Source organism: Macrobrachium rosenbergii, chromosome 2, assembly GCF_040412425.1.
Source record: "Macrobrachium rosenbergii isolate ZJJX-2024 chromosome 2, ASM4041242v1, whole genome shotgun sequence".
In the NCBI taxonomy this organism is placed as follows: Eukaryota; Metazoa; Arthropoda; class Malacostraca; order Decapoda; family Palaemonidae; genus Macrobrachium; species Macrobrachium rosenbergii.
Genome location: NC_089742.1, coordinates 15,975,624 through 15,990,667, shown reverse-complemented (window position 1 = coordinate 15,990,667; position 15,044 = coordinate 15,975,624). Strand labels below are relative to the sequence as shown.

General features: G+C 33.9%; 2 protein-coding genes across 2 annotated transcripts; both read left to right on the top strand.

Moving 5' to 3' along the window:
- Nucleotides 1-673: 673 nt before the first annotated feature.
- Nucleotides 674-5,067, top strand: LOC136843813 (uncharacterized). Its single transcript, XM_067112582.1, has 2 exons — nt 674-787; nt 2,963-5,067. Exon 2 carries the CDS (start codon nt 2,994-2,996, stop codon nt 4,932-4,934), a length of 1,941 nt encoding a protein of 646 aa, XP_066968683.1. The 5' UTR covers nt 674-787; nt 2,963-2,993; the 3' UTR covers nt 4,935-5,067.
- Nucleotides 5,068-10,534: 5,467 nt separating this feature from the next.
- Nucleotides 10,535-14,200, top strand: LOC136843808 (uncharacterized). Its single transcript, XM_067112567.1, has 2 exons — nt 10,535-10,659; nt 11,682-14,200. The coding sequence occupies exon 2, from the start codon at nt 11,713-11,715 to the stop codon at nt 14,056-14,058; it is 2,346 nt and encodes a 781-aa protein (XP_066968668.1). The 5' UTR covers nt 10,535-10,659; nt 11,682-11,712; the 3' UTR covers nt 14,059-14,200.
- The last annotated feature ends 844 nt before the right edge of the window (nt 14,201-15,044 follow it).

The following is a 15,044-nucleotide window of genomic DNA, read 5'->3' as shown; positions in this document are numbered from 1 at the left end:
ATGAACGAGATTAAAAGAATACGGGGTATTTCTTGTTTTCGCGCCGTTGGCTTCATACAGAACGCTAACTTACAATTTAGAATCGTTATTTTTCTGCTATTGTTTCATAGGTTGTATTTCAACAGAGATCTTTCACACTCACTATTGATCCCTGATCCCCTCTATCTAACGAGAGCAACCAGATTTGCTGTACAGCAGCACCAGTATGCATTAATGTGCCTCGCTGTCGAACTTCTCAGTTCCAGAGGCCCTTTAGTCCTCCACGCCTCTGGACTTTGGAACAGACTCCCAGAGGATGTCGTGCAGTAGGAACTTCAGTCGTGAGAGTATTAGGAGCAACTTATGAGAAACTTTTTACAAGTCATTGCTCTAAATAAATAAATAAATAAATAAAGTATGGAGATTATTTTTCTTTGCATACTAAATAGCGTTATGGATCATGTTGATTAAATATTGTTCAGACGTCAGCTTCAAAGAAATTTTCGTCGTATTGTCCTTTCGGTTAAGCTTAGGCTTAACAAGAAAGTCACTGATATTGTTTTGTATAAAAAAAAAAACACAAACTAGGTAACGATGCCAGTTTCTATTTTTGTTAACAATTGGCTACATTTGGTGTAGTTATACACGTAGTTTCATTACAATCACCTTTCCAGTATTCATTTGGTAGTTACATCAATTATCTACGAGCAGATTGACTTGATGTTTCCTATGCCAGTGTGAGTTTAGTTCCCTAGAATGCCTGAAGGTTCCTTCCTAGAATTTATTATTTGGAACCTAGGAACTCAGTGTAAGTATTTTTCCTCAGTTATACTGATTATTTTCAAGGTTACATGTATGAAGAGTGGGGCATTTTATCTTGGGGAGTCTTTGGGTCTGTTTTTCTCGGAAAATACTTGTTGGTGCTGTTGTTCATTTTTTATTTTATGTTGCTAGTTTAACACTCAAAGACATATTTTACTATTATATATTAGTTTACAATATAGGGAATAGTTCTTTTTCTTCAAAATGACTAAACCATAGATGCAGTTCACGAAGGCCTTTCATTTGCTGGTTTGTAAGACACAACGTTGAAATTCAACCTTTTCAACCTAATTCTTATTACATTGATGATTATCTCATTACCTGTTGACTTTTGTTTTTTTCGGATGTTGAAGATGCGGTTTTTGAAACTAGAGTCCTATAGTATTCTTGCATTCCTAAAACAACCGACATATTGTAATGGAAAGTTAGCTGTTGATCTTTCAAGTCTAAGGAAAGTTTTCCATTTACTCTTTCCACCTTAAATAGAATTTACAATTTAATTCACAAACCGGCATAGAAAAAAGTAAACCTTATTCACTGGAACAATAAATATTTCACACCAGTATGAAATTAAGAAACCATGTGAAAGTTATATTTGAAGCTATAATTGTTAGGCTCTGTAATTAACAAACTTGAAGAGGCTAGTAATAAATAAAAATGAGATCAGGCTTTTTTGAAGTCTGAAAGGGCAGGTAGATTTTGGTCAGTAACACCTATAGCGTTACATGTTGTGTCATGTATTTTGGCCTGTTTGCCTTACAGATTTACACTTTTTTTTCCCCTTCGAGAGTAAGTTTATTTATGGAGGTTTTGGTTGTTTCTTTTATTTTCTGTCTCCCAATTGTTCTCATTATAGGTATCATATATTGTAACACTTCACTTTGAACTATAGCCTTTATTGATGACTAGGTCCTGAATATTACTCTGATTCTATGCGGGAAGTGTAAAGGAGACGGCCGCACGAAGATGTAGTTCAATAATATCATTATTGGTTAAACAATTTAGAAAAGGGTGTATATAATGCAGTACTGGTGAGATAATCTGAGAAATCTGCCGTGATAATGAAAAATTTACCGTCTTTTTTTTTTTTTTTTTGCTTTTACATTCATCCCAGGGAGGCTGGTACCAAACACGGCGGAAGCTCCTTGGAGTGCCATGTTAGGTATCAGCCCCTCGAGGATGGAAGTTGAAACATAAACAAATGACGGTACATTTCTTATTATCTCGATAAATTTCTCAAATGATCTCACCAGTACTGCATTATATACACCCCTTTCTACATTGTTTAGCCAAAAATTTAAATTAAGAAACTGCATCTTCGTGCGACCGTCTCCGTTCCATGTACCTCCGATAAGTCCTTTGCTAGGAGAATTATTACATATTCTTCTATTAGATACAACAAAAAGGCTTTAATTTTCACAAGATTCATTTTAATTTTTAATTCATCTTTTAAATACCGTTCAGGTCTCTAGGCCGTTTTCTCTGCGGGTTCATTACTATTTTATTGTCGCATTTAATGAATCTACTAGAAATATTCTGTGTAACCTTTCATGAAAGGTTTCGAATAATTGGACCAAATAATTATAGCATAACACCTACAATAATTATGCCTGGACAGTCCAAGTAGTACTATGCCAAATGTTGACTTGATCATTGCGAAAATTTGCATCAAAAAGAATAGTTACTTTTTTGCAGATTAGATTACTTGTTAGAAATCATATAGTTTGCTTATATTCCTTGCAGATTTTTTCAGTTATATAATGCAATTAAATCATCAACGAGCAATACATATAATATCTATTGCATCTTTTGAGTATTTTGAGTGTTTTGCACAAGAATGTGCACAGTTCAACTCCAATACTGAATGAATAAAATGGCTTAGTAAATACTTAATTCTTTCTTTAGCTAAATAAGTTCTCTGTCCCCCCCAAAAAAAAAAAAAAATCTTTAACTATACAGATATGATCATATGTGTATGTAGTTAAATGTAAAAATAATTTTCGATGAAAATATTGTTTGCTTCTTTTTCATGCTTTCCCTGATTGTGTGTGTGTGTGTGTGTGTGTGTGTGTGTGTGAGAGAGAGAGAGAGAGAGAGAGAGAGAGAGAGAGCTTATGACATGGAAATGTTGAGATTATATATAAACTGTTTTCCATTTCAGGCATTCTTCTAACATCTCTCAGTTCCTCATCATGGAACACATCGAGGAAATAAAAATGAAAGGTTTTCCTGTATCTAGGGTCTATCATTTATGTAAGAAGTGTCGTCGGGTATTTTATGACCAAGAGTCTGCGGAAGAACATTTATTAACTAAGTGCAGAAATGAACTTAATAAAAAACCATCAGATGTGATTTTTAAGAAGCCTTCACAACACAGCGTAAAAAACAAACGTATTCGTTTGACATATGGAAATGAATGGTCAAAATGCCAAAGTTCACAGAGTGATGAAGCCAATCAGGGAGGAAGCAACTCATATGTCTGTCCAATCTGCAAGGAATCATTTCCACTGGATCAACAATTAAAAAAGCACATGAAAATTCATGCTCGTCGTTTTTTGTGTAAGGCGTGTGGCAAAACCTTTTCTAGTGCTTGGTGGATGAAACAACATTCATTAGTATATTGTAAAAGTAGACTCGTGGTGTGCAGGAGGTGCGGTAGAGCATTGTTCGGAATTGATGCTCTCAGAAGGCACTGTGAAGTACACTTTCGAGACGTGTATTATATTTGTGGGCTATGCGGAGAGAATCATGAAAAGAACTTGTGCTACAAGAACAAGAAGAGCACACGTATGTGTGAAATACCATTAACTGTCAATTCGCATGCAAATGGAATCTTGCAACAGGAAACTTATCATAAGGAGCAATCGCTATCATATGCAAAGTTAGGTTCGCCAAATGAATTAATTGCATTTACGAAGCCTCAATTTTTTCATACAACTGGCAATCCAAGTACTTTTCAGGAAGTTGCATTGTTGGTAAAGATCCCTCTATTTATAACTGCAAATTCGTGTGCCGCACTTGAAGGTGTATCATCAGAGGGAGCTTCACATTTGAGTGAAACCGCTAATCCAGGTGCCTTCCTGGGTGACTCGTCAACAGTGAAACTTTCATCGTCGAGTGCAACTGCCAATCCACGGAATGCTTGGGAAAGGGCCTCGTTAGATCCCTCGGTTTCCAGTGATACTGCTCCCCAAACTTTATATCTGGAAGGAGCACCGTCACAAATATTCCCCTCTTCCTTTGAGACTACATGTCCAAGGATCTCGCAAGAAGGCGAGGCACCAGAGAGAGATTCATCTCAGATTATAGGTGCTGAATTTGGTAAGCCCCTGGGATGTGAAACCTTAGAAATACCGTCCACTATAACTGAAATTGATAATGCAATCGCTTGTTTTGAACACCACTTGTTAGATACACCATCGACTGAGGTCGTTAATCCATCGTCCATCCTGGAAGGCTCGATGTTAATGGCTCCATCCCCGAGTGAGACTGAAAATCATGTGCCCTTCCTGGAAGAGGCACTGATAGGAAAAAATACATTTTCATGTGAGATTCTTAATTCATGCGTCATACATGAAAGAGCACAGTATGATAAACATGCACAAATTACATCAGTTGCCGATCAAGTAACCATTATGAAGACGTCCCTAAAGAAGTCTACTTTACTTAATGAATCACCTAGCAGTGGGTCCCTTCTAAACCAGGCGGCAGAGAGCAAACTTCCCTTTATTTCAGAGACTGATAATCAATCTTATTTTTCTGAAAATGCTGTTCTCCAAAATCGTATGAATCTTGAACTTCCTGCCAGCATGTATCATTTAGGAATCCAGTTAGAAGACTGCAACCTGCATAATGTGTTTGGGGATTTAGACATGGATGAAATGTCAAGCCCAACTCGAGAAGATAGCACAGACATAGTTACGAATGAAGGGGATAACGTTTCGTTACGGAGTGAGCAAGCAGATATGTTAATAACTGACAATGAACTAACTAATGGAAAATACGAAAATGAAATGTGCAATCGAAGGGAAAGCCATTTCTATGAAAAGAGCAACAATTTGGACATCAGCGATGAAAATCCTGAGGATTACTACTTGGACAGCCTCGAAGCATTAAGATTCTTATATGAATAGATTGTTCCCTTACTAATGAAAATCAGTATGTTTCTTGAAAACTATTGCGTCGAAGGTACTGGCTAACATACACCAAAAATTCTTAGTTTTATCATTCAATTAAGATTAATCTTCACTTAAGATATATATATATATATATATATATATATATATATATATATATATATATATATATATATATATATATATATATATATATATATATATATATATATTTACATTTATGTTCTTAGAAAATAACATTTTTTACATTTTGCATGTTCTTAGAAAATATACGTGTAACCTCTTTTAATTATATCTTACTGACACAAGCTGCTGTAAATGCATTTTTATAACATGAAGAAAGACTTTTTGGATATTCTCCTGTTTCATTTGTTTTTTAATTGCTTATAAACAATTAAGAATTATTTTCCACGAATATAATCATGTTTTGTAAATTTTAGATAATATATATCTAACTTCTTTTATTAATCTTATCTTTTATAAACTTTTGGAACGTAATTTTAGATGATAGTAAGAGGAGCCATTTTAGTTCCTGCTACATTTCTGTGTGAGACTTACGTGAATGATCAAATGCTCTAATAATTATAGTTTATAGGTATGCTGTAAGCACTGGCTCATAAATACTGAAAAATTCTTAGTCCTATTTCTTAAATGTTAAAATTATTTTCCAGTAATATATTAATGGTTTGCATGTTTTTAGGTAATGAATTATATCTAATTGGTTTAATTATCGTATTTTTAATGCACTCCTGTAATTTCTTCTCATATAACAGTGAGAAAAGCCTATCTTTTATCATTGCCTGTTTCATTTCTGTCTGTGAACTATGTGAATGATAATTGCACACTTCAGTCGTGTGTTCAATACGATTTCATATGCATACGTACTATGCAGAAAATATGAACATTAATGGCATCTTACAGAAGTGTAGAAAAAACTGTTTGCTTGGATGATTATCTGTTATTAACAATGTAAACAATTAACCTTATAATATATACATATACATATATACGTATATATGCATATATTATATGTATATGTGTTATGTGTTGTGTGTGTATATATATATATATATATATATATATATATATATATATATATATATATATATATATATATATATAATGAATATCAACAAGAATAAGTTTAACATATTAACATTAATGACATCAAGTGAATGGTCTATCTGAACGCATTAAACTCTGCTTCTTGTTAACACTTCAGCAGATCATAGCTATCACTTCAGTGATATACAAGTGTTAGGATAAATGACTACTCTAAATTAGTAATTAAGCACTGTATTATGGATTCATATTAAATGGGAAGTTTGCAAATATCAATACTTCAAAATTATTAAACCCCCCAAAATACTTATAATAATCAAGCCCAGCTGATCAGGCATCCTGTAAGAAAATGTCTAATGACTGTTTTGAAAGTATTTACTGTATATGTAAAATCACATTCAAGATTAAACGTGTATTGCTTAGCCTGACCCGCATAAATTTATGCAATACCAAGTGTTACCAGACAAACTATGTTAGACTGGAGTTATAAAACTTACAAGAATCTCTTTAGAAATTAAAACATGCAAAGCATTCTGTTCATCAAAACATAGCAATAAGCTTACAGAAAGTTAAACTAACTTTGATTGTGCGGACTGCAATTAATAATGTAATCCTGTTTTGTGATCAGTTAAAATAATTTACCTTGACTTACACGTTGATACTGACAGCAGAAAAATACTCTGCTGTCAACGTCAAAAAGTAAATCTTAGGCAACCACAATATAAAAGTAATATTGTAAACAATGAAGTCTCTCTCTCTCTCTCTCTCTCTCTCTCTCTCTCTCTCTCTCTCTCTCTCTCTCTCTCTCTCTCTTATACAATTAATCTAAATGGTCCAACAATCGCTGCAATTGTTGGAAAGTTGAAGGCTTAAGTACATTATTTATATATCAAGTTTTTAACTTTTCTTGGTATTCTAGTTTTTGGTGACTCCAAGTTTGGTACTCGGTCTAAATAAAGGCTTATAAAAATATTGCCAGTAAGGGTTTGAGGTCGTAGACGGAGATCTCTCTGGACTGTAGTCTGGCATGGAAAGGTTGAGACTCGACGGCGATTTGCACTACTGCCATATTTTCTTAATGCTCTTGAATCTTTCCAGGAAAAACGGTGGTAATTTGGTAGATTTGGCATCTTTTTTTAGCGGCTCTGCTATTTCCTCGTGTATGGATGATTAAGTGAAGTGACTGCCGGTCACAGTAAGAAGAGGATTATCTATCACCTACCTCCATTCGTCCGTACAGAAGAAAAAAAAAAAAACAGAACATGATACTTTGACCTTGCTGTACATTTTTTCATACCGCTCAGTGCAAAAGATAATTAAAAGTGTGTGTATATATATATATATATATATATATATATATATATATATATATATATATATATATATATATATATATATATATATATATATATATAAATACACAATATCAGACACACACACATTTCTTATACCTTGTTGGTATATATATATATATATATATATATATATATATATATATATATATATATATACACACACACACATTTACCTTGTTGGTATACATGTTCATACATAAATATGTATGCATGCATCCATTACTTTAAAGAGAAGTCACTTGTAACTAAAATCCAGGACCCACTGGTAAAAACAAATAGCTGGACAGTACCCTCGAATACGTTCATTCTCAGGACTAACCTTAACCGCGAGGTTAATCCTGAAAGTGTACCTTTTTGGATCAGGATTAAATACTTCCTTGGGCAAGATGTGAAACATGTCAACGCCGCTAGGGGAAAATCTCTACCTTTCGTAGCTAGACTATAACGATGGAGTTTGCTTTGACAGAAGGTGTAATGATGGTAACATAGAATTCATGTCATGCCCTAAAAATCTGTCAGATGTTAAGGGGAAGGCATTTTATTCCTAAAATATTTAATGTTGGAATAGAAGTGGCAAATTTGCTTCCATTTACAGCAGTGGATTGAGAATTATCGTTACCATAATGATACAAGGTTGTTGAAGACAATTTATTCCGGTACATCGTTATTATCTTCTGGAGTCTAACAGCCATAGTGTTTTTTTTTTTTTTTTTTTGCGTGATCACCATTTCTTAACAGTTGTCAGAATTTGTCAATCCGAGAACATCATTCGGTCATTTCGCTCATCACAGCCTTTTGAAGCATCGGCTTTGAATGCTGTGTCTCAAAACATTTAGGAGTCGGTGACTAATGCTTCTTGGTTCTTCATGCTTGAAAACAAGAATAAATTACAGTAATTGTCGCAATTTCTTTCCTGGGAACAGCGTAGTTAAAAATTATAGACTTTATACTGTAGGCCTTCAGATTAGCGAGTGCCCTCTGAGCTCGAGTAAATTATGGTCTCCTGGTTTTTCAGCAGTTATTCAACTTGAGGACAGAGAAAGAGGCTGGGGAGGTCTGTTAGTGCTTTTCAACAAGATCAGATACATCATCTTCATAGATTAGTGTCAACAAGGCATTCGTTTATTAAGAAATCTAACATTCAAAAAGAGGGCAACATTGCTATGTCAATTTTGGTTCATTCCCCTCGTATGTATCGTTTATGTAGCCCATGCCCTCAACCGAAATACCAAAGCCAATTATCTGCAGTCTGAGATGCGCGATACCCGTTACATTGGTAGAAGTCTCATCAATGCCCCGAAGCGTTACCCAGCCTACACCAATACCAGCTGACCTTTGTTGCATAAACCTCTCAAAACAAGCTTCATTAAACTTTGCTTCCTTTTACATTAATTTGATTGGAGAAACAAATCTACAATCATGTAAATGTACATATATTTAGATAGATATGTACAGATAGCTTTCGGAAATCTGTTCGATTCCTCTTCCCAAACGGGAAATCGAACCGATTCCCGAAAGCTATCTATACAGATCTGTGAATTTGTTTCTCCATTTGAAGACTCATGATGCTATGAATATTTTTTAATTAATTTTATTTTCATTTACGCTACCAAACCCGCCGATTTCCCATCAGCTTAACTGTCTTTTAAATTATGGCTTTTCATACTGAGAATGGTTTGTTTTACCACACCATGTTGAACGCACAAATAGCAATTGATAGCCCATAATGTTTTACCACACCATGTTGAACGCACAAATAGCAATTGATAGCCCATAATGTTTTATCTTTATAACAACTTTTCTTCGATTGCAAAGTTATTGCTTTAGTTTTCGGCTAACGTACTATATTCTAACAACTAATAACTTCTACAACTTTGAAGTGCTAGTCTTCCTTCACTGTTTTTCCTATGGGAATCAATGCTTTGTACAACAGATACATGGTTAGTAACGCTCATGTTGCCGCCTCTGTTGAAATTGAACCTCCCTGGTTAGAAGCCGTGCCTTTGGAAATTACAGGTGAAACTTTTCATACGAACTGCCATTGTGTAGTGAGCAGACATATCTCGTGGCCGTTTGAATTGCAAGCAGGATCCCCTTAACTGCAGATTATCCTTGTTGAGAAATAAAAATGTATTATCTTTAAATTGAAAGTTTCGTTAGTGATTTATTGACTAAAATAATACAAAAGGTTTTCACGGTGAATGTTTTGAGAATAGTAGCAGCACTAGAAGTGAAAACTTTATAATTTATTTTTAATCAGCTATTATTCGTATAGATGAACAGCTTGTACAAACTATCTGACATTAGGAACAGTAAGAATATTCGTTTTTTCTTAATAATTTTCAACTAATCATAATCACTGGCTTTCTTTGGCTTTTGTACATTCAACTATTTTCGAAATAACATATTTCGCATAAATGTCGTAAAATGTATGTATTCTAATGACAGTCAGATGATCTTATCATGTAATAGTTTTTTTTTTTTTTTTTTTTACAGAAACTGCTTATTACTCCGTGTAAAAGGGTTAAATTTATAGTTGCGTCTGTCACAAGGAGAAGGGGTTGTATTAACATTTTAGAAACTGATATAATAGTTTTAAAGTCGATTAAGTACAATGATTTTTGGTGATCAACACAAATATTTTTTATTCAACATCTAACTCATTCAGTAAGTAATTATATGAACGTAATTCATTCATTCATCTGTATCGAATTTGGGACTTAGTTATTTAATTTTGTCCGTTAGATGGATAACGTAAATCTCCATCTTTATATACTTAGTTCTTGATAAATTATAAACAAAGAAAATATTTAACGATTGTATATTAGACTTAAGAGGACAGATTGTTTTTGAAGTGAAAAATTGTATGAAATATATCAACTGGTAAATGTCTGTTACATTACTTGGAACAAACCAATGAAATCTAGCGTAGAAAATGTGTCCATAAAGTCAGTTGTAATATTCTGTCTCACAAGTTACATGAATAAGGAATGAACTACTGAACGAGTAATACTGTACAGCAATCAGTATTACTTACCTACAAAAACACTTACCCAGACAATGTTTACAAACTATAAACTAGGAAACAAGAACGTTTTCTTTATAATCCAACAACTGTCCTCCTTCAAAATGGCTATGCACGCAGTTTCAGTAAAATGACTAATTACTATGCCAGGGCCAGTTCCAATAATTGCCTTTTAAACATTCGCAGGATATCTCGTTTTCTTGACAGTGTGAGCTTAGGTGTCCCGGACAACTGAAGGTGTTTGTGTCTTGTAATTTTCAGAGGAGAATCCGTAAATCTGGTAAGAACATTCGTTGAATTCCGCAATTGGTTTTTTTTACACTATCGTTTCCTTTAAATTTTACTGCATTTGCCGTCTTTAACCTTGACTTACATGTCTGTATAGCATACCCTTAAATAACTCAATATCATACATTTTGTGAATTTTGACAATGCATGTATATGTACTAAATGACAAACGACAGCTGTAGGCAAGTTTTCAAACCCGGCAATGCCTTCATTTGATCCTTCTTGAATCACAAGTTTTCAAAGTCATTACTGTTTCTGAATAGATAAATTTTATTTCCTTCCAAATATCATTGGGATTTCATTGTTAGGGGATTGGGGGAGGGGGTGGGGAACTTGTTGAATAGTTATGGTGCAGTGCATTTAATCTTGTTTCCCAATGCAGCATTTTGATAGCGTTATTAATGTTTAACTTATGTTCCTAAGTATCTAAATACTTTCCTTAGCATATTTTTGTAGATATGGTTTACGTTTTGTGCTTTCTTAATCGTGTTGTATTTCAAAGTACGCTTAAAATTCATATTGATCTCTGGATAATAAATTAATATTTTATCTAAAACTCATGTGCGGCAGTAGTGTTCTTTTTATTATTATTTAGTCCCATATATTTCCTTCAGATTTTAATTAACTCATAGAAACAGATAGATCATAGATAATGGTTCAGTTAGCAAACTTTGATAAAGTTATACCTGACAACGTGGTACGGTAAATATGCCCAATCCGTTAAAAAAACAAAATGAGTTTTTGGAATTTGTTATTTTGAAAACTTAATTTATAAATTACACTTAAAAATAACCTTTATAGTAGACCGGTTTTAACTTTTAATAATATTATAGCAGTAATACATACGATTTTAGATCTACCGACTAAACTACCCTGTTATCTGTCACAAAAACTACATTTGAATAAGAAACGATACATAAATTTATCAAAACCTTTATTTCATTAACCCATTACTATGATTGCTTTTAAGAATGGCATTACGTTAAGTTACCTAACATCAATTCTCTGTTTCAGATGTTCTTCCAGTAACTATAAATTTCGCACAATGAAACACTGTGAGGACCAAGTATTAAAAGTTAATATTTTATCTAGTGTCTGTTATTTATGCAAGAAGTGTCGCTGTCTGTTCTACCATAAAGGTGCAGTGGAAAGACATTTACTCAAGTGTGGGAATGAGACTGATCGATGCATCTCTTGCAAGAATAATTTCTCATCTGAAAGGATTTCGAAAAAGAATTCAGATAACAATAATACCATTCTGACATTAGATAGTGAATCCTCGAACTGGCAAAGCTTGCAATGCTTTAAAGCCATTAACCCAGAAAGAAAACCCTTCGCCTGCACAGTGTGTAAGGAGTCATTTTCAACTGTAGAAAATCTGGATGAGCACCGAATTATTCATTCTGGTCCTTTTATCTGTAGATCATGTGGTAAATCCTTCACTCGTGCTTGGTCCTTAAGAAGACATTTATCGACTCATTTTAGAGAGGGGAATGTGAGTTGCAAAGTCTGCAGAAAAATATTTTTTCGAGTTGATAATCTCAGAAAACACTGTAAAGTACACTTTAACGATTTTGAGTATATTTGTGGTGTCTGTGGAGAAAAACATGAAAAGAAAATGTGTTATAAAAAGTATACCAGTCCACCTGAAAATGCGATTGTCAACCAAGAAGTGTTGCAGGAAGGAGATAATCAAGTGGGACCTTTGATAAATGTTGTAAAATCAAAGGTGTCAACAGAGTTAGCACCATTTGGTAATCCAAGGACCTCCCTTGAAAAGGCCTTACCTGTCAAGAGTTTATCTTTAGGTGAGATAGAAAATCCAGGAGCCTTCTTGGATGATGCCACTTTAGCAATATCATCTTCAAATGAGAGTACTAATCTCGATGTCTTCCTAGATGACTCAGCGTCAGAGCTATCGTCATCTTCGGGTGAAAATGTCAATCCACCGGATTTAGGGGAAGATGTATTATTAAGAGTGTCTCCACCGCCAGATGATACTGCCAGCACAGCAAACAATGTGGAAGAAATATTGCTACACAGATTTTCACCTTTATTTGACCTTCCGTTTCCAAGAGTCCCTAGCATAGGATCATCACATGAAAAACCTACATTTCATAGTGAGAACGATAAAGTTAATATCTCACTGGAATCTGAAACCTTAGAGGTGTCATCATCAAGTACTGAGTCTGGTTATGAAAAAGTTACCTCTGAATTGCCAGTGTTAGAGGAACCTTCACATTCAAATGAAATTGCCAATCGACAGCCATTCATGGAAGGTATGTTAGACATATCACTAAGCGAGATTGTCGATCAAGAGGCCTTTCTGGAATGGGAATCCCTAGAGGGAACTTTATTTTCAAGTGAGGCTGCTAATCCAGGGGCCTCCTTGGATTATGAAGCTTCATTAAAGAGAGCTTCATCAAGTGATATTGGAAAAGCACAGGAGATTTGGGAAGGTGCATCATTAGGAGGACCCTCCTTATCAGGCGATACAAACCAAATGGCCTTTCTGGAAGAAATATCACAAGAAGGGTTTTTATATTCATTGGAGACAGCATATCGAGAGAACTCACAAGAAGGTGAGTTACAAGAGAGAACTTTACCTCAGAATGAGATTGTTGTAATGGAACCTTCCTTGGAATGTGAAACCAATGAGATGTCATCACCTTTCAGTGGGACTGGTAATTCATGGGATTTCCTTGATTGGCCATTGTTAGTTAGCCCTTCCATCGAGGGTGCAGACTTATGGTCTTGCCTGGAAGATTCCATGTTAGAGAGTCCACTCCTGAGTGAGACTGAAAGGGCCTTGCTAGAAGGGGAACCGTTGGAGGAGCCTCCATTTCCGTATGAGAATACCGATCCTAATACTAGGAATGGCGATTCTGCAACCACTTTAGAGTCGTCATCCTTAGAGATACCTCCTTCACCTTCTGATTTTATAAGTAAAGAATTTTCTCAGAAAAGTACATTCGAGAACGAATTTCAGTGTATTACAGAGGCCAATAAGTCATCTCACTTTCTTGAAAATGATGTTTCTCAGAGAGATATAGATCTTGGATTACCTGTAGAAATGTATCATGTAGGAATCGAATTTCAATGTTGCGACCTATCCAGTATTTTTGATGACTTAGAAATGAATGAAATGGGTAGTCCTAACCAAACAAATAGAAATGGTATGGATATGAATGAAAAGAGTAATGCTTTACCACCGTGGGGTCATGCAGGCATGATAATACTTGGGAATGAAGTAACTGATCAAATACATGAAGATGAAATATACAACGGAACAAGAAGTTATGTTGATGAAAATAGCAGTTGTTGGGATTTCAGCAATGGAAGTCCAGAAGACTATTACTTAGATAGCTTTGATATGTTGGACTTGTATTGAGTATTTTTTTTTTTCTTTTTTTAAATATGGTTGTTGAAAAGCAATGGTTTTCATATGCTATAGAATTTTTAAAAAATTTAATGTTATAATCAACCTAGTTCTTATAACACTATCGTTTATTCTTATATATTATATATATCTAATTTCTTATAATTTTATCTTATTTTTAGAATAGTAAGGAAAGCATTTCTTTATTTTCTATTTTAATGCCTTTGTTTTGTAGTTCATGAATGCATGAAAACTAAGCTAAACTCTTCATATGTACATGATATCATATATATAAATATTCTAATACACATAAAATGTGAACATTAAGTATCTGAGAAAAGTCATTATTCTAAAGTTTTAATTTTTTTAAGAATTAATCTTGGCTATACAATGTGTATTTTTATTTCTATATAATATTTCTCTATCTAAGTGTTCATATCTATTCTAAAGAATATTGTAGATAGTTAATAAAGTGCTGGCAAAATGAATATTGAACAAGTCTGTTCTCTCTTTTACTGAATACCAAACTTACATCGTGTACATTATACTTTCAAACATAGAAAAATTGAAAATTTATATGTACAGAATGCAATTTATTTAAAAAAATGTCCTCATGTCCACAACATTCTAGTTTATTGTTGATCAATTGAGAGTATTCCGTCAACATACCAGTCATATGCCTATATCAGTTACCTAATGGGAAACTATCTACCGTCGAAGTATTTTGATTTTCTTACTATGACTTAAATGTAAAGTATAAAAAATTTACGAAATATATTGGCTCGAGTCCTACACTTACCCCTTTTGAAAATGTCTTAATTTTATACGATCTCATTATCTGGTTTTGAAACTTGCTTACTACAAGATTTAAAGAGACTGGGATATTGTCTTAATTTTCTAAATATCTGTCACTTATGAGGAATATTTACAAAATACCCTGCACAGTATTTTATTATTTTTAATAGATTTTCAAAATTTTCTCTTTAATTTGCATTTTG

Excerpts from the sequence above, each read along its gene's own strand:
- LOC136843813 (XM_067112582.1), top strand. The coding sequence starts at position 2,994 with ATGGAACACATCGAGGAAATAAAAATGAAAGGTTTTCCTGTATCTAGG.
- LOC136843808 (XM_067112567.1), top strand. The coding sequence starts at position 11,713 with ATGAAACACTGTGAGGACCAAGTATTAAAAGTTAATATTTTATCTAGT.